The sequence below is a fragment of the Protopterus annectens genome, chromosome 2.part1, assembly GCF_019279795.1.
Source record: "Protopterus annectens isolate FY-2018-M chromosome 2.part1, PAN1.0, whole genome shotgun sequence".
Classification (NCBI taxonomy): Eukaryota; Metazoa; Chordata; order Ceratodontiformes; family Protopteridae; genus Protopterus; species Protopterus annectens.
The window spans coordinates 632,322,708-632,348,627 of record NC_056729.1 but is presented as its reverse complement, the minus strand read 5'-3'; the positions used below and the strand labels follow the sequence as shown (position 1 = coordinate 632,348,627).

Below are 25,920 nucleotides of genomic sequence, written 5' to 3'. Positions count from 1 at the left end.
AAGCTGCCTGTTATCACAGTCTATTGTCTTCCAATTAAATAGCATCTTTAAACCTGTGGCAGATGTTGCATTCCTTTGCATAATCTAATGACCTCTTCCTAAAAGTAGAGTAATTTGTTTTATTTCTGAAATCCACAGTTAAATGATTCCAGTTTGCAGAGGCAATTTTTCTAAAGTTCTTTTTCTCTTATTGCTAATCTAAAAGATGGTCTGGGTAATGCACAAGATGATTCTAAGTTTGTTCTTACATTACAGTGGGTTCTTTATATTCAATATGTTTATAAGAGGGATACTGTAATTGTAGGCAGGAGATTGTAAAGTGCTACGAGAAGAATTGTTTGAGCTCTGTTTGGCAGCCAGTTGGGATTTTATGGAATAAGGCAATCAGTTTTGTGGAGCTTGACTAGATTTTCTGCAGATTGTTGTTAATGCCAATTTTGTAGTAGCTGAACTTTTTCTATGGACCTTAGCGCTATTATTGGCAGCTCACAGTGTAATTTAACTGCTGATAACTTTCTTATTACTCCTCTGGTTTGTGAAATGAGGTGATTAGATAAAGAGTAATACATTCTAAGTTGAACTATTGCCTTTCACACATATATCTTGCATGTTGTTTAAATATTATGCTAGGAGCAAAACATTAAGAGCTCTAAGTATTTTTAAGAGTGGACATTTTTAACCGATTTCATAAAAGATCAAATATCTGAATAGTATCTGTGTCTGTTTTTTTTAATTAGTCCCAAACAGCATGCAAACAGTTTCCTTAACATTTATTAAAAGTTTGAAGGACCCCAATGTTGCGTGGGTAGGGAATTATAGTAGCACAGTGGTCAGCAACAAGTGTGACAATGAGTATTTAACCTGCTGAAGAAAGGGCTTGATTTGCTGAAACCATTTGTCCTCAACTGGCTCCATTGTATTCTCAACAAAGTCTCAAAGCCTCCATGCAAAGACACATACAAGACTGCCAAGTTCCAAGGTACATGCAGGACTGGTGACAATACCCCTACCCTGCGAGCATGCTCCTAGTTGAGCAGAGAGTGAACATTCCCAAACCTTGGCAGTATGTGCCAGGGCTGCACATGAGGAACTCAGATTTGTAAAAATATGAACAGAAATGGGAAAGACCTAAAACAAAAAAGGAGACAGGAATTCATAATTAAAATAAGAAAAACAGAAAAAAATGTGGCGAGGACAAAGAGAAAATACAATAACTTCACACACCATTCATTTTTTTACTATAAAACAATTTTATTTTTATAAAACATTATTGAAGTAAAACAAAATGTACAGAAAGTGCACATGTGTACATGGGAAGGATGTGATTAGAACTGCTTATCTGTACATGGAAAGGATGCTATGAGAAATGGTTATGTGTACATGAGAAATATGATATTTGAAATGCTTATGTGTACATGGGAATATTGCTATGGGAAATGCTTATGTGTACATGGGAAGGATGCTATAGGAAGTGCTTATGTGTACATGGGAAGGATGTTACGAGAACTACTTATTTGTACATTGGAAGAATGTGATGAGAAGTGTGTATGTGTACATGGGAAGGATGCTATGGGGTGTGTTTATGTGTACATGGGAAGGATGTTATGAGAAGTGTTTATGTGCACATGGGAAGGATGGTATGAGAAGTGCTTATGTGTACATGAGAAGGATGCTATGAGAAGTGCTTATGCATAGTTGGGAAAAATTAACGTATTGATATCAAGATTTGGTGGAGTTACAGTTATACATCCACTATACTAACATAAATGATAATATTTGTGCCTGATAAGCATTTTTTTAAATATTGTACTGAAGCCACTTTTTAAAAAATCAATTAAGGGCAGAATAGTAAACTCATGTACATTGACATATATCTTAACATTTGGTTGCAGTAATGTTCTGAATGCACTATAGTGCTTCAGTTACCATCCATTTTAAATGATTTATATCTATCTGTATATATACCTCCAGACACAGGTGGACAGTAGTCTCTCCTTTGAAAACCACATCACCACAGTAGTCAGGAAATCCTTCTATGTGGCACACCTCATCACAAAATGGTTCTCCTCTAGAAAAAAGGAGGTCATTGTTCCTCTCTACTCATCCCTCATCATGTCCATTATAGAGTACAGTGCCTCGTTTGGCATGTTTCTCACAAGACACCTACAACAATTGGAAAGGCCACAGAAATACCTCACTAAGAGGATTACTGGCCTTAAACAGATGCCATATGCAGACCATCTCAAAATCTTTAGCTCTACTCCATCGCATATCACCTACTCAGAGGCGATCTCTGCCTAACAACCAAAGCTATGTCAAACCCAGAGCTGTTGGGCATGCTACACTTAAATAAATCTCAATCTCTCTGAACCACATACTCCAGGGACCTAAACCTTGTCACCACAATAAACAGAACATGCTGGAGAGATAGATTTGTGTCCCAGAGACTTCCCATATTCTGGAACAAGCTACCATTCATGTCAAGCAAAGATCCTCATTGGCCCTCTTTAAGAAAAATATTAACAACTGAATGGGAAATAGAAATTCACCCCGGAGATCACTTCTGCAGCATTGCTTAACAGGGGCACAGGAAAATAATTTTCTTGAGTGGCGAAAGCCATGGAACCTTTTTTGGCTAGGCTTATATAGACCCCAGGGCTGATAGCCTAGTACATACCTATGAACCTGTATATATAATTCAATTAGATTCAACCAGTCTAGCCATTCTCCTACTCTGCTGACTCCTATTACAATTGATCTCATCATCAGTAAAAAAGAGAAGCCATAAGGCAATTGTTGTTTACCTGTATTTCACCTCTTTTTTCCTTAATACTATTGATGTAACTACTACAAATATACAAGGCATTTCATTCTCTCCTGTACTTGCTTCATTTTCATTTATTTTAATAGTTTTTACTATCTTAATTCTCATACTGTGTCAATCTTCCCTTTATTGCAAGTTATAAATAAATTGTTATACTTTTATAGGTGTAAACCACTTGTGTGTTTTTGGTAGAATGGTGTTTTAAAATGTTATGCTTTGCAAGTAACAGACTGTGAACTGTTTTCAGGCAAAAGGTGTACATACAGAAAAAAATGTAGCAATTCAAGGAAGTTTTCTGTTCTTCAGCTGTAACTGTAAGAATATAAGGGATGGTTTAAAATGTATACAGAAATAATACAACAGGTCAATTCTCACTAACGTATGTGATGGTCATTCACTTGATACTGCAACCTCAACCCCTCTCCCAACCCCCACTTTGTCTAGATTGTAGTGCCTGACTGAGTTTAGCCATCTTGTACGTGCAGTTAATATTGTGGAATGAATGACTGTCTTATGCAATTGCTATAGTACTAAATATTTTTTGATCTACACAAACAAAATCCTTTTGTTACAAAAGTTGTCTGCATGTATTTTAACTACTGCTTAAGGTAACACAATAGTAAATTAAATTATGTTGCAGTGCAAATATTTTGTTTTTGTTTGTGTAGAAATATATATATATATATATATATATATATATATATATATATATATATAGAGAGAGAGATTTACAAGAAAAATAGTTGCAAGTGTACTCAGGCAGATGTCTGTCTGTAATTTACAGGCATATATATGTGTGCGTACAGATACTGATATATCATTTTACTCATACATATATACTGCATTTGTATTTATACATACAATTAATTTATCACATAAACACTTATATAAGTTATATACAGATGCAGCTCTAAGTAATGCTATGTCTCTGCTTTCTTTTGCATTCTTATAAAGACATAGAAACATAGTTGCAGTTACACATATTTTGTTCTACCAAATAACTTCAATTATACAAGCTTCTTATGTTTAATATGAGCAAGAAGGATAATTATACTTAAAATTGAACTCACCACTTGCTGGCCAAACTATTCAGTGTGTTGGTCAAGTCTACACCTGTATGTCATTGAACCTGTGGTGGTACTGTTGGCTGGAACGGGTGATCCCTGTGACAGATGACAAGTGCTCACCTTTCCCAACAGATGCTGATCTTTTATCAATCACTGCCTCAGAGATTCTCCGTTGCTTTTTTTAAAGCTGCCTCGCTATGTTAAACCCATTTAACATAGCGAAACAGTTTGTAAAAAGCAACAGAGATCTTGCTTTCACCATTGCTTTTTTCAAAACTGTCTCGCTATGTTAAGGTTTAATGAAACGAGACAGCTTTAAAATAAGCAACAGAGATTCTCCGTTGCTTTTTTTAAAGCTGTCTCGCTATGTTAAATGGGAAGCATTTGAAAACAATTTGAAAGTTTCCGAAAGCATAAAGACTTTAATCTTACTGAACAACATTTTCTCCTTAATCATTTGATTCATCCCCCAGCATATGTGGAAAGGCATGCTAACCTTTTCTAATGTCTCTCTTGTAGAACTATATGATTATACATTATATGTGTGACAACAGCACACCATTTGCAATATGTGGGGGTTTCATTTAAATGGCATAGTTATAAATGATCACTGTGCTAGTGTTTCAGCCACTTAAGTGTGAGCATTTAATGTCATTGTGAGATTGACTGAAATGTCTCATATTGTTTGAATCAGCACTGCACTTTTCAAGAGCTTTCTCTTTTGAAACCACAATATTGGTTTATATAATTTAGGATGGGGGAGCTTGCCCCCCTGCAGAAAAGATTTTTTTTTTTTTTTTTTAGTGTTAAGGTACCAAATAACTTTCTTGCAAAACAGTTCAGCAGAGAAAAACAATCTTCTTTATTGCAAAGAAAAGCATGTAGATGTGAGACCAAAAGGAAAAAAAAAAAACATTGTAACAATCTTAGAATAGCTACTGGCCAATTAAAATTGAACACTATAGCAGTAATTCTGCTAACTAAAATCTCCCATCTCTGTGATTATGACTTTGCATATTAGCCATGAGTTCTGAATTCTATAAAAGATCTTTCTACAAAGAACACTACTCTTTTGCCATGCTAACATATTTGACAGGAAGTAAATCATCAGGTACATAGTAGAAAACACTCGGGAATCCATTTTATAATGAAAGCATATCAGAAATGAAACATGCAGTTTAATCTTTGTCCTTCTGCATATCTCTCAACTGTCCAGATTTTCACAGAAGGTCCAGATTTTTGCCTCATATTTTTGGTCTGTTCCTCATAAAATTTGTGGTTTTCTGGATCTTTGTGGCAAGTCAGTGAGGACTGAATTCACCAAAAATATCACAGGGAATTGATTTTCATACTTCATATCCTTCAGAGAATACATGATAACACAATGCCGTTTACTCTAGCAACTTTCTGAGTTTATGAAAGCAATATTTAAAATTTGTCCCTATTTTTGGATCTTTGCCCTCCATTATTTTTGGCTTTGACCAGATTTTTTGTGCTACGAGATTGAGAGGTAAGTGCACACCTCAGCCTTCATATCAGGTTGCTCAGCTCACTGTTTTCAATATTTCATTTTTTGATAAACTGTGAGACAAAAAATTAGACTGTTGATGGCTCATAGGTAAACCCATTAGATTATTTTATTGAGGAGAGAAAATGCAGGTGATATATTATCAGTCATGTTGTATGCCACAAAAGACAGTTGCCAGGCAAAGTTTTTGAAAACTAAAATAAGTTACTGTCTTTCTCCTGTATATTAACTGATACAGCACTGCATGACCGCATGCATGGAGGAGCAAGCCACAGGTAAACCTTCATTTTTAACAGACTAAAGTCATACCCTATATTAAAATATTTTCTAGAACAGTATGATCTGCACATTATACAGGTGTTCTTTGTATGTATATAATCAATGAGATTAATTAAATGGTCATTTACAATATTTGTATTCTAATCTAAAAATCATCGTATTTTGTTTTTTTAGATTCTGGATCTAGCTAGACAGCGATCCAAGAAGGTCAAAGTTATTGGAGGTGGTCACTCCCCTTCTGACATTGCCTGTACTGATGGCTATATGATTCAGCTGAACAAGATGAACAGGATACTAAAGGTCAGCCAGTAAACTAAGATGTGCTTTTTGGAATGGGATTATGAATGTCAATGACTCTCAGTGTTGATGTGGAATAGACCCTCCATGCTTTTGCAGCAAATAGTTCATTCATGCTCTCTGAAGTAGGCCACACAGGATCTTTTTTAGTTCCTCTTCTGCATCATTCTTTCTGGCTTACCCTATGCCCCTGACTATTGTCAGATCTATCAGCCTCTATGACAGCCCTTGGACTATTGACATTCTAATGCTGGGTCCAGGGTGGAACCCATGGCTATACTGATGGCACATACCATTGGTTACTTCCACCTTGATCCTGCCTCCCCATATTTATCTGTTAATACTGCCATCTGTTGATCATGCCTCCTTATAATGTGCACCTGGATGAATACCCTCCCTCCAGGATGAGCATTCTCATCACTCCCTCTCTGTCAGCATCTCAGGTGCCTGAGCTGCTAATGGAATCCGAGTCACCTGGATCATAATTAGTCATTGCCATTGATTTCTAGTGCTCCCTAATGTGGTAAAGAAATAGCTGTCATTTTCTTCTAAAATAAGTGACTTGGCTGAATTCAAGCAAATTTATTTGCTGTATTTTCCATTGACCTTAAGACTGGGGACTGCTGAGCAGTAATTTTGCTATCATGGATGTTAATCCTTCTTTTTTAATACACATGAGATAGGCTTGTTTATGCTAAGGACATCTTTATTGGTATTTTAGAAATTTTAATAGATTGTCACTATATAAAGTACAGTCTTATGTGCAGTAGTTGTGCATATTACCTTGTCTTATTTGCTATAAAGGGAAGCTTCCCACTGTTATGGATTGCTGTAGCAATTACGAAAAACACAATATAGATCATCAACTCAAATGGTGTCCTTTTACATACTATTAGCAAGCCATCTTCATCCATAGTTTTACAGGACACAGACAGACAAACATGACATTATATTCATCAGTTTACTTACTGGCACAGAATTGACTTGAGCACTGATGGAACTTTTCTACTCATGACAAAATTACTGCTAAGTTTCTTTACAGTATAAATCATTTGGTATGATGTAGATGGGTCAGCCAGTAAATAAACATTCTTATTAGGTTCACTTCCACCAGTTTAAATAAAAACAGTCTTCTTTTTTTCATTGACATTATGACTGTTTAGATCATTCAGCAATTTTATAAAACTACAAAGATGCTAGATGATCTGTATGTGTATGACTGGAAAAACAAACTGTCCTGTATCATTAGTTAGATTCCTGTCCTACTCCACAATTTGAAATTATGACAAAACAATTTAGTCTTTGAGGTACACAAGAGTACAAAGGTCTTGAAGAGGTGTACAGCAAACTACTACTACTACTAATAATAATAATAATAATAATAATAATAATAATAATAATAATGCTGAAAATCAATGTATGAGTAAAGTTAGCAGTGTGTGGGACTTCTGCCAAATGCACAGAATATTTCTCCACTGTACCAATTCACATCCCATCAGTTAAACAGTTACACAGATCTCTAGGGTGCAATTTCACTAGACTAACAGCGAAAATAATTTGTACTGTATACTACATTCCTAAGATGTAGTACTGTCAACTGCAAATATAAGTATTCAATTATAATGTATTTTTTCAAAGCATAAAACCTAATTTTAAAACTTATAAAGTCACTTTCTAAGCAACATGTATAATCACTGCTCATATCTGTATTTACAGCTTTATTAACTTGAGAAATATCATATGGAAAATGCAAGTGCATGGAATAATAAACACTATGAGATACAGTAGTTATATTAAGTAAGCTAATATGGCATATGACTGCCCCATATGCATATTATTTTTGGAACATTATCGTGCATTATATCCAAATCAAAAAGAAAAGAAATGTTTGCCATGCTTAAGTAGATCCACAAAGTTATTCTGTAACCACAGGAAGTTCATCTTAGAATGAAATATTTCTTGCTTCCTTGAAATGCATAACAAACTGTAGAATGCATCACATCTGTCTTGAACAGAAAAAGATGTGAACATTTTATAATTATGTCAGATGTAATATACATCTGTATTAGCTTAAATAAATTATAAGAAAAGCACTTTAACAAAGTATAAACAAACAATGGACATGCAGAACATTTAATATACACCTCAATCTGTAATCATGCTAAATGCTACTAGGAAGGTATTCAACAAGCTGTTAGAATATCAGCAAATAGGAGGAAGTTGGGAGCTGGCAAGCTGGTTAAAGTGTTTACCTCACAGGCAAGATGTACAGGGTTTGATCCTCACCAAGGAAAATCGGACGGGCTTACAAAATATTACACAAGGATACCTAGCCTAGTAATTACCTATGAAATTCTAAATATGAATAGGCATCAGAAATCTCATGTGTTCCACCAAGGATTTCAGCAGCAATATAGTATATTTAGATATTGCTTTATCCACCAAGTAATACATCAGGAAATCAAGTGTACAGTATTGGTAGGCTGACTTGCTACAACCAGCATAGGAATGTTCAAGGGGCTTCCTAATAAAATAACATTTTTATGTTTCCTTTTTTCTTTCCTTTTTTTGATAAACTTATTATTTTATTTTACTAACAAAGAACAGAGTAAAATAAAACAAATAAATAATTATTTAAATACATCCACAGTTGTGTAATATATCAGTGTAATGCAAATTAACAACAGTTAATATTTTTCAAGCAAATCTTTAAGTTTTAGCCATGACTTAAATGAATGAGTAATATTTGAAGTTCTCATCCTAATTGTGTGCAGCTCACTACTAAAAGTAATTTTTGCTATACTAAGAAATTTAGTACAAGAGGGACTAGTTTTACTCTTCCAGTTTTTGGTTATAATTTTCTTAGATATTGCTAGAATAGACCAAAGAAGAAGCGCTTGAGTCCTTTGAATTATTTTAAGGATCAGAACATTAAATAAGTTCAGTGACTTGGAAGTAGTACATTTATTGAATCACAATGCTTGAATAAAATTATTCATTTCTTTCCAGAAAGGGGAGATAACCTCACATTCATATACCATATGTAGCCAATCAGTTGTTACCTCAGAATCACATCTCCAGCATTTGATTCTGCCACTTTATACATAATTGTAACCCTGTTAGATGTAACAAATGCCCTGTTCAAGAATATTCAGATGAAAATTTTCCGATATAAAAAAGGATGTTGTTTTTTCTATTGACTTTAATACTATGTTTTATCTTTATTGGCAAAATTTTCATTTTAAATTTTATGAAATAATTCCAAAAAAGTATTATCTAAGTTTAAGTCTAATCTAAGAATACTATAAATCTATGACAAGACTTATTTTACATTGCTTTATTGTTAATTTGAATTAAGAATTCCAATATTTGGGGGAAATATTTTTTTATCCAGTTTAAATATCTTGTTTATGTTTGAGTTTACAAAATCTCTACATATTTATGGTATTAACCAATTATTAGAATTGTAATTGTATCTAGACATCACATTTTTTAACAGTATGCGTTTCTGTTTAATTTAAAAATTGATGGCAATAAATTAAATTATTTTGTTCTTTTAGATCTAGCATTCTAGTGAAACTGTGAGCTTCTAAGAATTTGTTTGTAAATGCTATTGGAACAATTGACAATATTAGGTGTTTTATACATGAATTAGAATATATATGAACTTCTTGAAGGAAGAAAGAATATTATTTATATAGGGAATTTGATTAGAAGAAATTTTTCTATTTAAACAATAATCTTTTAACATCCAGACAAAACTGTTTGGAACTATTTGCTTTTGACAGGTAGTAATATGTTTATTTTTAGATAATATTGTGAGGCGCAGTGGTGCAGCGGTTAATTCTGTCACCTCACAGCAAGAGGTTCTCCAGTTTGATTCTCGGCTGGGGTGCCTTCTGTGTGGAGTTTGCATGTTCTCCCTGTGTTCGCGTGGGTTTCCTCTGGGTACTCCGGTTTCCTCCCACATTCTAAAAACATGCTTCTGGAGCATTTCTCCCCAGGCCTCCACTGAAAACAGGATCTGTGGAACCTAGTCGGACTTTCCCGGTCAACAAATGTTAAATAAATAAATAAAATAAATAAAAATATTACCTGATATATTGCTTTCTATTTTGATTGACATAATGAATTTAACCACAAAGCAATGATTTTTTACCATAGTTGAAGTAGCATACAATTGAATATCAGCTGATCCTATTTCATCATTATCCCAACCTTTTGAGTGCCATTTAAAAGAAATTGCTGGTTTATTAGGATGCCAAAAAAACTTAAGTAGAATGTTATTAATCCTTTTCATCAAATTGTTTGGTGGAGACAACATTAATAATTGTATAACAAATATTATTTTAAGGAGAATTACCATCTTAATTAACATTAAATGTGTTTCCATAGTAAAGAAAAATATATTTTATCTTGTGACTAGACTTATAATTTTATCAATAACCTGTTGAAATTTCACTTGTATCATCCCCTTACTATTAGACATAATTGGGATACCAAGATATTTAATTTGTGAGTTATTCCAATTGAAATATGAATGTTTTTATATGAACTTTTTAATTTCTTATTTATTAATAAATATACTCATTTTATCATGATTAAATTAAAAATTTGAAATAGTTTCAAACTGCCTCATAGAACTAATTAAATGTTGTAATAATTAGTTTATATTTCCTATTGTAAGCAAAATGTCTTCCTCAGAGAATTTAATTTTTAGCTCCAAATCATCTTCTTTTTTATACCATAAATATTTCTGTTTGATCTAATAAGGTTAGCAAAAGGTTCTATTACTTGTGCAAAAAGTAGTGGAGATAGTGGGCAATCTTATTTAATACATTTTTGTAGGTTAAAATGCATTAGAAAGAAAGGAACCTATTTGGACATGAGCACAAGAATTAGTATAGCACTTTGAAGTTAATGCTATTAACTCAGATGAGAAGTTATATAAATGCTTTAAATAAATAAGGCCAATTGAGTGAGTCAAAATCTTTCCCTAAATCAAGACTAATGATATAAATTTATTTTTTTTATTTTTATTGGCATAGTCTATTAGTGTATGTATCTTTATTATATTATCTTGTACCTGTCTATTCAAAATAAAACCTGTTTGATTCATGTTGCTTAATTTTGGTATTATGACATTAATTCTATTTACTAAAATAGACACAAATATCTTATACTAAACATTGAGGAGTGAAATGAGTCTATAAGTAGAGTGCTTTGTTGGATCTTTGTCTTGATTTAGAATAGGTGAGATGAGTGAATATTTCCACAATAAAGCAACCTCTGAAGTAGTTTTTATTTCCTTTAAAGCTTTTACTAGTATAAAGATTGCATTATATGGCAATAGTTTATATTGTTCAGGTATAAGACCATCTAAACCAGAAGCCTTTTTATTTTTTTAACTTTTTAATTTGATCTTTTATTTCTTTTAAAGTAACAGGTCTATCAATTTTATTTAAAAAAGATAGGCACTCCACAATGACTAAATGGTTCTTCAGTAACAAAATTAATGAAGCAAAAAAACAAAAAGAACCAAGCACGGTTAAAAGCATAGTGAATTTTAAATTCAGGTAATTGCTTTCATGCTTATACATGGTGCTTCATCAGACCATAAAAACATAAACATTCAAAACAATACTTAAATATCATTCAAGCAGACCACTAATCACCAATAAAAAGTTATATATTGTTAAGAACCTATCATAGCATAGAATAGAAATTCACAATGTAACAAGTCATTCATAAAACTATCATTTGAGCAAATCACTCAAGAATACCCTTGATATCTATTTTCCTTTCTTTTTTATTTATTTGCATTGCAATTTCTTTAACGCAATTAATCTATTCATTTTCTTAGAAGTAATAGCAAGTTTAGGTAAGCTTGATGGGTTCACTGAATACGTTACAAGTTTTAGGTTTTCTGTGTTTATTTACAATTTATGATTTAGAGTTTCAATGTATTTTGTATTCATGTTTTAGTTCTGACTTACTAATAGTGTCATTTTGTTTTAGGTCTAACTTTATTTTATCTAGTCTAGTCTGTAACATATTTAATTATTTATCCCATTCTTTTGTTTTACTTACTTACTTACCAGCATGTAATTCTAGCATTTAAGTAAGCCTTTAGTAAGTCCCAAAAGATAATATAATTTACTTCACCATTTGTTTTTATTTCTACAAAGTTCTTGATCTTATTTATATACCACTCTTTAAATTCTTTTAGTTTAACAATGTATGCTGATAGTCTTTTATAATGTATTAAGATATTATTTTTTAAAATAATGTTGAATACACAAGCATCATGATCTGATAATGGACATGACACTATGGAAACTTATCTTATATTTGATATCAAATTGCATGTAACAAAAAACGTATTAATATTTGTCTGAGTTCCATATCTATAAGAATAATGGGTGTATTGAAGCGAATTTACTTTTCTTAGTTAATATAATCTTTAAGTATATAAGGTTTACAAAATTTGATAAGTGTTTAGCTGATGATGTGATTCTAGGTTTTTTATTAACAATGGTGTCCTTATCAGATAAGATACAGTTAAAATCATCAGCCATTATGACATCACCTTTCATATAATAGGCGATAGTGTCTAGATATTTGTTTGCATATTTAGCTCCAACTCCAGGAATCCAATAACAGTTTACCAAAGTGTATATTTTCCTATTCTATTCAATTACAACAGAGCTTGACATACCACTTTTATTGACATAAGTATCCAATATATTAGGCAAAGTAGGGGAATTCTTCCACTGACTGAGTGTACCTCTTGTTTTAGATCTAAAACCACAGCCTGCCAGAATTAAATATTTTTTTAATGATAATTTATTAACACCTTTATTGAGTAAATACATTTCTTGCAAAAATACTATTTGAGCTTTAATTAACTTCAGGTATTTCAGCAGGCTTACCCTCTTTACCGAATTATTTAATCCACTAACATTAATAGATAAACATTTAAAATCAAACATTTATAAGAGAACTTATTACTAAAAAAATGTATGCAAAGAACTTCAGAGATAATGATAAAGAACATTCAGCTATGAATACAACTTTTAAAACAATTAGAATATTATCTAACAATATAATCTTGAAACATTCTACCATGGAATAACAAATTCCTGCTTTGTTGATAAAATCAGACTATATATCAGCCTCCCCATTAGACTAACTATATTTAGCTCAGACTTCTGCTTCATGCATTTATGTATGTTCTCTATCTTAATATAAATTATTTTAATAAAACCTTTCTATTAAGTTATTAAGAAAGATAGAGTAGGCTACTTAGGTCCCGTTTCACTTTAAATAAGCCAGATTAATTATCACTCTTCCCGTCTTCTTTTATAACCTCTTCTTGCTCATCAGACTAAAATAAGAAGTTTATCAGATGTTATTTTGACATTAGTTATTATAAAAATTAAGAAGTTTCATATGATTATTTTATTTACTGTGTATAAAAGTATTTATATAACAACCTACTAACTATGTGCATGTCTATTTGTCCTTATCTCTTTTTATTCCTTCTTATACTATCTGTCTTAAGAGATTTACTAATTATATGAACTCTGACCTTCAGTAATAAGCCATATCCACTATGCTGTTTGAAAAAACAGATATACTATCCCTTATATATCAGGAAATTATTTTAGTTCCTTATTTTTAGTATATACTGCCATTTTTTGAAATCAGCCCACTATATTATTTATGGATTTTACCAGAGGATATTTGAACTAACATCAAATATTTTATAAATAAAATCTATCAAATATAATTTATCTGTGATTTTTTTTAATCAAATATCAAAGAATATAATTATTTGTGTCATATAAGAAGTGTCTTATTATAAGCTGCAGTGTGTTTCATCAGTTATTATATAATTAAGCCATCAAACTGTTAATATATAACAAGTAATCAAAACTACAAACCAGTTATTATTGGTTTTAAAGCTCATTTTTACCATGTATATATTCCTTGTGCATGATTTAATACAATGCATTTTAATTCCCAGATATGAATGCTTTTAAGTTAATTTGTCAGTATCGGTACTTAAAGCACACTGCATTTCCCATTTTAAAATTCTAATACATCACTTCCTGTTCAGAGGGTAAATTGAAAGTTCAGCTTTCACTTTAAGGAAGAAGATGAAGGTAAGAATAATAACTCATACAACCTTTTAAAGCTTATAAAGCCTCACAAAAATACTCACACCACTATATAGATTCTTTTAAAGCTAAATTAATGTTAAAGGTGCAAAAATAGTTTGTTTAGAGCTACTTGCATGCACATAAATGCTTGCAACATGCAGAAGTGAATTTAAACACTTCATCATTAAATATTACCCATTCAAAGCCATCTAATCAAGAAAAAAAACATGAAACACTTTAAGCTTTCAAATGCTTCCCCAAATAAATAAATGCAGATATCTTTTCATAAACTCTGCATGTACAGGTAAACACCCAACAATCATAAGTGTTCATTTTTTAACCTTCATTGTGGAATAAAGGCTTAGCAAGTTACATTAATCAGCAAATAACTATGAAATATTATAAGAAGACAGTAACAAAGCATAATTAGAGATGACTCCAGCTTTTGAATGCAGATGTTTTCTTGGGTTTTCATGTATTATTTTATATGAAGCTTTCGATCAATTTTTAAAGGAGACCTAACAATACAACTTGTGTTGAAAGAATGCCAGTGCTGTCTAATAATAACTCAGCATATATAGGTGTCAATGATTTGCTAATTATTTAGTGACATTCTAATACCTTTTTTTGTATTTATAAAGCAGCCACTTATGTGAATTAGAATGTAGCTTAGTATACTTTTTATTGTCATTTTATAAGCCCAAGTACTTTGTTTAGTATCGCAGTACAGAATCATGTTAAAAACTCAAAATGTTTGTTTCTTTACATAAGTTTCATCATATTTGATATTTTACATTTAGTGATACATATAGTATGACTGAGTAAGCTCTAACTGGAATTAATTAGCATCACACACAAACACACACACACACACACATACACGCATATATATATATATATATATATATATATATATATATATATGTATATATATATATATATATATATATATATATATATATATATATATATATCTAGGTGATCTTTTAAAATAAGGAATAACAATTATTTATCTTGGTGAAAGTAATATTTGATATTATCTGATTCTTACTATTCATACACCACTTTATGTTACAGAACAAGTATTATAAGGAGAACAAATACATTTGTCATTTATTTTTAATGTTCTACTGTTTTTGTCTTTAATTGACCATGCATTCCATGTTGCATTTCTTTTGAGAGCTGTAGACAAACTCCAGTCCATTCTTTCCATTTTTTTCTAGAATTGTATTCCTATGTATAAACTCCAGAGCATTTTTCAAAGTGTTGAAATTCCTCTGCCCTTCTGTAAGGTGAATCTTTATTTTTGCTGGAAACAAATTTTCTGCTTTAATATTGTTTTTCTTTAAGTTCTTTATAAGAGATACATATGCTTTCTTTTTGGCATTACTGAAGATGAATAATTATTTTTAAATCTTATAGGGAGTAATTCAATAAAGCTTACACGGAGCTAATCTCCATGTAAGCATAGTGGCATGGCTCAAACATGGAGTTCGGAGCCTGTGTGATCAAGGAAACAAGGCTTGGGGCATGCACAAGCCTCCCAGCACTATTCCGGCATGGAGGTGATGGAATAATGCAAATCACCCCATTTGCTGGTGGAAACCATGCAAATGAGTTGAATTTGTGATCCAGCAAGCATACAGGCATCCGTGTAGGAGCCGTGTCTTGCAGCAGAAATGTATGCAGTTACTAATATGTACAGGAGTACAAAAATAAAAATGGGGCTGTGACAACTACAACTAAAGCATGCATTATGTGCACTAGGCATACCAATGGCCAAACCTATGGCTATTGGCATGCAGAAGTGTTGCAAAATGTGTAAAATCAAAAGTTGTTTTTTTTTTGGCAGATTTCTGATGTTTAAAAAGAGTGCAGTGGCGCTCAAACATGCAACCCTGCAAAAAAAGAAAAAATAGTAAAAAGGCAATCTGAATGTTAAACTTAATTTTTACATTATTAAGTTGGCTATTAAATGTGCAACTCCTCATTAACCCAAATAAGACCAAACTCCTCATCTTTCAACCCTAAAAATCTACCCTGAGCATCCCCCATTTCAACATACTTGCCAAAGACAACACTTCCATCTCACCAACAGCCCACACAACGCTACTCAGTGTACAGATTGACAACAAACTCAAATTTGAAACTCACATATCACTCTCAATAAAAAAAGTCCACAAAAAATGGGTGCCTTGTATAGAAACCAACAATACCTAGCCAAACCAGCCAGAATCTGTACCGCAACTTCCCAACTAATCTCAACCCTACTCTATGCATCACCCATACTCACAAATCTTCGACAATCAGACCTAAAGAAACTTGAAGCCTGCTACAATAAAATTGCAAACTTTGCATCAGGGGACTCCCACTGCAGTCACCACTGTGTCTCCCTTAGAAACCTAGACTGGCTTGAGCACCCTCATCTCCTACACCTAACCCAACTTACCTTTGCTCATAAACTTGTAAACCACCCTCTTAAAATTCCCGCACTTCATACACTTCTTCAACCCTACCAATCCTCCAGACCCCTGCGCTCCTGCAACAAAAATCTACTCCAAGTCACCAAATCCAACAACTCTGCAGAGGAAGCGCTATACTCCTACTCCATATCCAAAATTTGGAACTCACTTCCCACTGCCATAACTACCCTCCCTTCCAGCAGTCTCTTCAAAAATGCTCTTAAAGCACACCTAAAATCTCACTGGCTATGTCCTTGTCCATACCCCAACTAACCCCCCCCCCTTTTCTCCTATACGACTAATTAGCTGCCAGATCTACTATTACCTGTCAACAGGTTATCAGTATTTCATATCCTTTAGCTAGCAAATGATTGCAGTACAATGTTTACTCTTTTCTCTGTGTGAGAAATTAATACTACTAGGCAAATGTCTTGCACCTTAAATTGTTATTATACTTTGACATATGTTATTACCTGTCAGACTATGTCTTTGCTATAAATATGCTGTCTTTTTTTTCCCTCTGAATTGCTAGATTATACTCTTATATTATGTGAAATTTTGCTTATCTGAATATATGGAGCCTTCCTTGTGATATTATACTCTGACAACTAGGTAGTTTCTTCAGTTGAACTGTGTCTTTTCTATAATTATACTGTTTCTTTTCTCATCTGATATGCTAGATTGTACTCTTATATTATGTAAATCTCATATGTCTGAATATATGGAGCTTCTCTCCCTCGCCACCACTGAAAATGGCCATATATCCAGTCGGACTTTCCTGGTCAACGAATGTAAAATAAATAAAATAAATAAATAATACTGGCCAGCATGCAGACTCATGACAATGGCAGGTAACAGTGGTTGCTAAAGAGACTGGCTCTGGTGTAGTGGTGTAACTAGGGTATAAGCAAGTATGTGCATGTAAATGAGCTAAGTTTATTGAATAGCAAAATGGGACACTGTGTCTGCAGGTACCTAACCGTGTATGGAGTATAATGCGGTGTTGTAGGCAGAAGAAGCAGCTGACATGAAAAGGGGGTGTGTCATGCTTTCTGTAAGCACATTGGAACTTACAAACCCTTCAGTGTCCACGGACACTGAAAAGAGGATCTCTAAATGGAATGTAATTTAGGGTGTGTGTGACAGGAACTGTAATACATCCCCTGCATTGTGAAAGTGCCATACAGCACTTTACAGTAAAAAGTGTCCTTGGACACACACCTCTGAACCGTTTAGAGCAAGAAGTCTGGACACAGACAGTACAAAATGTGGGGCAAAAGGCCAGAAATAGAGATTGTTTTAAATATTGCCCTTACAAACTTAGAAAGTTGATAGAATGGCAGGTTTTGCATTAGCATGGATTTTCATGAAGAGTATGTGGCCTGCAACTGACATGCTAATATTTGATATAGTGCTATATATATATATATATATATATATATATATATATATATATATATATATATATATAGTTGTATGTTTTTATTTTTTCCACTGTATTTGAAGTTTAAGTGTAGCTGAGTGGGTTTGCGTACCTCAGCCCTTTGCTCAGCAGTGCTTAAAAAGGTATGAATAGCTATATAGTACTATAAAGCTAAAATCCTCACCAGTTAGATAGCTCAGTGGTTAGAGTTCCAGCTTTGCATGCACTAGGGCACAGTTCATATACCAAGACACACAGCTCAGCTTTTACATGGGAAAGCATTGCTAAATTATTTTTTTTTATATTTTTAATGATGTAGTAATTGGTATTTGTTAATCAGGGTAGTGTATTTGGTCAAAAATTCCATTGTCAGTGGATATATGATGTGAAATCCCCCATGTAAACACAACTGCCCCATACAGTACAGTCACACCCAAAGTAATGTAATTAAAACACATAGGGGATGTCATGTAAAGTGAAATATATACACTTAGTAATATGTCAGTAATGAGTAATTAATGTCCAATTTGTTAATTTTTGCAAATGAAAACTGAGCAATGCTTAGCAGGACTTACCTCTTGTTAGCCGGTTTGAGCATTGCTAAGAAGTCTAATTGTAAGCAGCATTCAGTGCAGCTAAGCATATTTGTGCACCGCTAAGCACTGCTCAGCATTTCTGAAACCAGCTAAGCAAGGGTGTGTGTTTGAGGCTGCTTAGCTATGCTTAGCTGGTTTCAGAAATGCTGAGCTTGTTCATGTCCAGGGGAGGGCCCTTTCTACTCAGCAATATTTACACTAGCTGCAACACTTTTAAATGCCTAAAACTGGAGGAAATTTGAAAAAGAAATAAAATAAAAGGAAATTTTAGACAAAAGGCAATCAATTATAAATGACTAATAAGGCCTCTGCCACTCACAGTGGCCTATTCAAACCCTTCAATACTGTAGCTGGCAGGTGGAATGTATCATATTCAGCCGATCACACAGGCAGCATCTGCAGCACACCAGTATAAAGTATGTAAACGGCCTTCAATATGATTTTCTGATATACTCAACACCATTGGAGTACTCACTTGGAAATTTTAAATGACAAAATAATAGGGGCTGCTGCTGCTGCTTTCCTACATCTCTACATGCTACAGACTGCTGGTGGTGATGATGATGATGATGATGATGATGATGATGATGATGATGATGATGATGCTGACAACTGGCCCAGACTGAGGAGGAGAAGAATGTTCAGACCCAGGGTAACCTTTCAGAGGCTATATGAGCTGGAGATAGTAGAGCGTTACAGGATGGACAGGGACATACTTCAGCAAATCACTGAGCTCTGCCTCCTGCACCTCAGACCCAGAGCCAGCAGAGAGAAACCCATCCCAGTGGAAACAAATGTATGTGTAGCCCTAAGAATACTTGCTACAGGTACTTACCAAAGACCTACTGGGTACATCATGGGGGTCTCACAGGCATCTGCATCCAGGGCACTCCATCAGTTCCTGGATGTCATGCTAAGACATGCCTGCAATCACATTTATTTTCCCAGCACCCCTGAGTAGAGGACAAGCAATATGCATCTCTTCCACCATGTAGCAAACTACCCAGAGGTACTGGGTGCCATGGAGTGCACCCCTGCCAACATCAAAGCACCACCCAGTGAAGAGTGTAGAAGCTACATCAACCGCAAGGGCTATCACTCCATCAACTGCCAGGTCATGTGCAATGCCCAGGGTATTATCATCACTGTGTGTGCTGGCAGCCTTGGCAGTTATCATGACTCTCACATCTGGCATGCCTCACAGCTGTACCAGGCATTTGTCAGGGGGAATATCCTGCACAGCCATATTGTAAGTGATGCTAACTATGCACTGGAACTGTGGATGATGACACCCATCAGAAATGCATACACATACACACAGACACACAGACACACACACACACACACACACACACACACACACACACACACACTGAAAAATGCCATAATGAGGCACACACACACACACACACACACACACACACACACACACAAACTAGAAACATCGTAGAGCACGTGTTTGGGCTACTCAGTCATGTTTCTACTACCTTGACATATCTGGTGGAGCCTGCAGTATTCAACAGCTAAATGTGCACACATGTTCATAGTATCTGCCTTGATACACAATATGATTCTATGGAAAAAGCTGTGGCAGGAACAACACAGAGAAAGGACACAAAGCCCCCACCATTGCCAAGGTCCCCACAGCCACAGGGGGACTCAGAGGAGGAACCCCCCTGAGCCTCTCTCTGTAGGCAGATGAAGATGTGCCCAGTACAACCTGGCTTGGCAAAGAGGCAACACATAGCACATACATTGTCACCCTAGAAACCCAGGGACTGACACATCTCTCTGACTCGCACACAGTAAAAATGGATGCCACACACATCACACTACCTGTAGCTTACCATGTATAGGTTGTGTACTGCATGCATCTAACAGAGTCAGCCCTCAAGCACTGTCTTCAAAACTGCCACAGGCAAAAGGTAAGTCACTCTTCTTATCAACAAATTAATGGTGTATTATGTTGTGGTAGCATATCCATTATATTGCTGCATGTATGCAAGGAAATGGGGTGGCCTACCAGGATAACAGCAGACAAATGACAGCGATGTGAGACAACAGAAATTGTCAAATGCTAGCTTACCCAGAATATGCAGTAGTCCCCTAGGTGACAAAACTCACTACAGTATATGTTGGAGCTAACAAACTATGGGGTCATAGGTCACATGCATGGAAGTAAATGTTGGAGTCCCAGACACACCTCTCAGCCTCTCACAGCATGTCAGCTGTACAAGCCCAGAAAGAAATGTGAGGCAACGGCCAACAAATAGGGACAATGATGAAATTGTCCATTTACAAACTTACACACTGAGATTACAGCAGGTCTTGCAGTTGCCTTAAGTCTCCAAAGGGTAAGAAGTCTGAAACTCAAATGTCTGTCATAGCTGTCCAACCTTCGGTCACTTCTGATATGCCAGTATTCTCCAAGGCAAGTACAATACTATGCTAAATGGAATCAAAATGTAAAGCAAACATCTGGACAGTCTGTGAAAATGTGTACAGTTGAGAGGCATGCCCCCCTCCACCTAACACACCTGTCTTCCCATAGATATGCATGAATATTTATGTCTGTAGGGTAATAGCAGCAGAGCACACATTCCCAGGTCTGTTCCAATCAACTTGCTAACTTGTAGCATGTCCACAATAGGCAGAAGGGTCAATGAGCTATGTATATGCATGGTTGATACTGTCAGGAAGTAGGCAGCACTTACTGATGGCTGTTGTGGCTTAGTGGTCTAAGTACACTACTGTGGTTGACAGTGTCCATGTTTCCAGATTGGCTGTGCAAACTGTGTTTCATTTCAGCTGCACCTCTGCTAGGAGTAGTACACACTGTCCAGAAGTCAATATCTGTTACTGCAGGAAAGCTGGACAATTCAGGGACAGGGGGTCACACATCTGGGCATTACACAGCTCGGAGTAACCTACACAATTCCTAGTAAGACAGCAAATGTCTGAAAGTCATTGTCATGTCAGGTTATAAATGTCTGCCTCCTTACTGTGTCAATACTGACAACAAGTCACTGGGCACCAGCCAGACTGCTAGAATGACAGGGTGTCACAGAAGGACCACATGTATGCCTTGTATAGCTGTTTTGGTTGTCATAGCATTGCATTTGCCTGCCAAAATACTTGCAAAACAATAAAGGTTGATGTGAAAACATCAATGGCAGACAGTGGAGAAGCAGACATCATACCCATAAGAAAAAGCAAGCTCTCAAACCATTTTCAAAACTGTCTACATTTGGCAGAGCAATATTACCACCCTGTCCCCATGTGTGGGGCTGTGTCTGACTATATATGGTTCTGTCCATATGTCAGTCTGTGATGGTTTGACAGCTATGGCTGATATGTAGCCTTATAATAACATTGCAACCCAAACTGTCTGAGAACAACAACAGATGTAGGGGTGCAATGATGGACAACCTGCTAAAAAGGTTCTGTTCGTCTGACCTCTATACTTCAAAAACTGACTGCAACCTTCTAAAGGAGGATATCAGTAGTTACACACCACCACCCCCCTCAGAGGATGCAGACAAATATGCTGAACACTATGCCAGTGCAGTATACAAGTACCTGTACAACTGCATGGACTCAGCCATACCTAAAAGAACTAAAACCTATTTCTCAAAGAATAACAAACCTATGTGGTGGACATCCTTTATCAACAGACTTTACAACAAAAGGAAGAAACTGTTGTCCAAGGGTAAAAAGGCAGAAATTCCCAATTGGAAAATCTCCCTCCTTAACCTCAACAAGCAAAGTAGATCAGTAGTGAAATCCTCCAAAGCCAATTATGAATCAAAACTAGCCTCTGAAACAAAGGCTAACCACAAAGCCTTTTTAATTTACATCAGAAACCACCATGCCTAAGGTGCCACTTACACTGATCCTGTTGATTTAACCAACCTGCTAGCAGATAGGTTCAGCGCAAACATCACCCACTTGTCCCCGCCCAAAGGTACATTCCACATCCCCGATACTTGCCCCACACTTCACATCTCCATAGATCAGATGTTAAAGTCCCTGTCCATGCCAAATACAGCTGTCATGGGATCTGATAGCATCCAAGGCTGTATTCTGCAACATTTCCAGCAACAAGTAACCTCACCATTGAGCAACCTACTCACCCATAGCCAAAGTACAGGCCTCATTCCAGCAGAGTGGAGAACTGCTATTGGCATCCCTTTGCACAAAGGTGGTTCCACTGCTGACCCTGGAAACTATCGTCCCATTAGCTTGACAAGTCTGATCTGTAAGGCCATGGAGCATATTATTATGCACATCATAAACAAGGACATAGGCAATCTCCAAGCACCTGACCCCCACCCAGTTCAGATTCCTCAGGGGCAGATCTTGCCTGTTGGACCTGGTTGACTTCTTTAAGACTGTCATCAAGGCACTGGATGAGGGAAAGTCAGTACACACAGCTTACCATGACTTGGTCAAAACCTTACACACTATTCTGCACTTAGCCATAGTAGATAAACTCTGTTAACTAGGCATCAATCCATATGTTACCAGATGGGTAGCAAACTGGCTCATTTATAGAGCTCACCTAATCATAATAGGGGTAGCCCACTCAAGCAGTACACCCATAATGAGCAGCATACCCCAGGGATAAGTTTTAGGGGCTCTATTATATGTGATCTACTTCCCTGAAGTGCAGCCCAAAAACAGTGGCATATGGCTGACCATGTTTGCAGATGACTGCAAGCTGGGAACAGTCATCAATTCCCAAAGTGACATGGACATCCTCCATGAAGATCTCACCAAAACAAATGACTACTACCAGAAACATGGCCTCAAGCTGAATGCCAGAAAATGAATCATCATCCCCTTCAGGGAGACTGATGTCACCACATATTATCACATTAACAACAATGTCCTACATACACAATCAGTAGTGAGGCATTTGGCCACCCAGGTTGATAGCAACCTGACTTCTGAGTACCACGTTGCTTCCGATGTATGGAAAGCTTTCTAGATGGGCCAAATCAAAAGTAAGGATATCTCTTCCAGGGTCAATGAGATCATAAGATCAATGTATTTGACCTTTACAAGGCCAATTATTGTGTACAGTGCCCCCTTTGGCATGTACCTCACAAAGCACAAGCAGCAGCTGGACAGACCACAGAGGTTCCTCACCAGGAGAATCCAGTCCATCAAACACCTACACTATACAGATAGGCAAACAGCACTTTCTGTCTACTCAGTTCCATAAAGACTCCTCAGAGGTGACCTCTGCCTGGCATACAAAGCAATATAGACCCTGCCTTGATAGGACTGCTGCACATCTGGAAGTCAAGCCCCACTCGAGCAACCTGTAGGCACAGCATTAACCTGGTCTGTGATATCAATAGGACTTGTTGGTGTGGCAGATATGTGTCCCACAGATGCTCGCCTTTTGTGGAATACATTCCCTGTCCACATCAAGCCGAGTACCTCAATACCGCCTGTGACATGCACCCTGGATAACTGCATGGGAAACAGAAAATGCAGTCCTGTGATTCCACCTGTGTCCCTGCTGGACACGGACTCTGTGTGCTGACATGTCTTAACATGGGCTACACTCTCATCTACTAGGGTTATAAGGGCTTCAGGGCCAATAGCCTAGTAACCTCACATGAACCTATGAACCTATAAACAAATTTTTGTCAGTGGTTCACCACATTATTCTATACTGCTCTGCCACTGACATAACAGTAAAGCACAGTGCTATGTAGAATGTACCACACATATGGAAATCTCTGCTCAATATAATGCAATTTATACCCACACCAGGATATGACTTCCCAATTAAGAAGGATACCACAAAACCAGGAGATCTGCAGTCAGTATATCACTGAGGTGCTTGACTTTTTACACAGCTTCATCAGCCAGTAGGCTGTAGCCACACCTCTCAACTGACTGGATTTGGTGAGAATGTCTATAGTTTATCTCATATTGTTGGTCAGTTCATCATAAATCTTGTAATTCTCAGGTAAATCACTATGATGATCTGAGAATTTCTGTCAGTAAGTAATGATATATACTTTTCAGTGTCACACGTCACATATTTCAGAAAATGTCTGCTAAAACAAATCCTATTATTCTAGCAACTTTTTAAGTTTATAAGAGCAATATTTAAAATGTCTCCCTATGTTTGGGGCATTGCCCCCATCCCATTTTGGCAGGCTGTCCCCACATTTCTTGCACAAACAGGTTGAGAGGTATGGTTGTAACACACAAAACCCTGGATTGGAGTACAGCTATCTCTGGAATGGAGTCCCACTCTTACTATAGAAGGTCATACTGGGCATGTTCCTACACTTGGAGAATTACAGCCCATATCTGAACCCACATCGGACTATACAACTGTATTGTGCATATATGTATTTGCATACAGACAGCTATGTACACCTTAACTATCTCTACCCACATCCATCACTCAAGATTATCCTCAGCAATCGGTAGGTGGCCCATATGTGCTATATCTGCATCTACTGAGTGTGATACACAAGCATATATATGGGCAACATATAAAAATATTTCAAGCATACACACACACATAGACATGGGGAAGAGAGAGAGACAATGATAGAGAGAGAGAAAGAGAGAGGGAGACACATACAGAGAGTGAGTCATAGACAGAGGCAAAACTGAAAGGCATACTAGTTGTAAACAGTAGTATGTGCCAGCATGAAGGTGAGCTCTATTGTGTAATATTAGTGAGGTAGGGATGTAATCTCACATCACCCACCTTTGTGTGTGTGTGTGTGTGTGTGTGTGTGTGTGTGTGTGTGTGTGTGTGTGTGTGTGTGTGTGTGTGTGCATGTGTGTGTGTGCGCGCACGTGTGTGTGTGTGTGTGTGTGTGTGTGTGTGTGTGTGTGTGTGTTTGTATATTAAAGTATTGTGAGGCCTTTCCCACCCAGTACACTTCCCATTTCTCTACTTTACAAGATCTGTTGATGTCATTCACCTTAGAAGTACCTTTGGACACTTTTCAGCCATATGACATCTGTGGTGCTTGCGATAATTGCATAACACTAAAGTGCAAATAATTAGATAGATATGGGTTCTAAACTCAGTCCATGTAAGTGTGTGTGTTTGCCCCTTAAATTGTCCTGAGGTCTTTCCCACCCAGTACACTTCCCGTTTCTCCACTTTACAATATCTGCTGATGTCATTCACCTTAGAAGTACCTTTGGACACTCTTCAACCTTGTAAGCTCTGTGGCTCATGTGATAACTGTATAACACTATACTACAACTAATTGGATAGGTAAGGGTTCTA

General features: G+C 35.9%; 1 protein-coding gene across 1 annotated transcript in view; it reads left to right on the top strand.

Annotated features, from left to right (window-relative positions):
• Nucleotides 1–25,920, top strand: part of LOC122794891 (L-gulonolactone oxidase-like) — a 1,553,580-nt gene that overhangs the window by 96,287 nt on the left and 1,431,373 nt on the right. Inside the window, exon 3 of the mRNA XM_044063489.1 lies at nucleotides 5,873–5,998. Within this exon, the coding sequence (XP_043919424.1) occupies nucleotides 5,873–5,998 (126 nt within the window). The remainder of the gene's footprint in view (nucleotides 1–5,872; nucleotides 5,999–25,920) is intronic.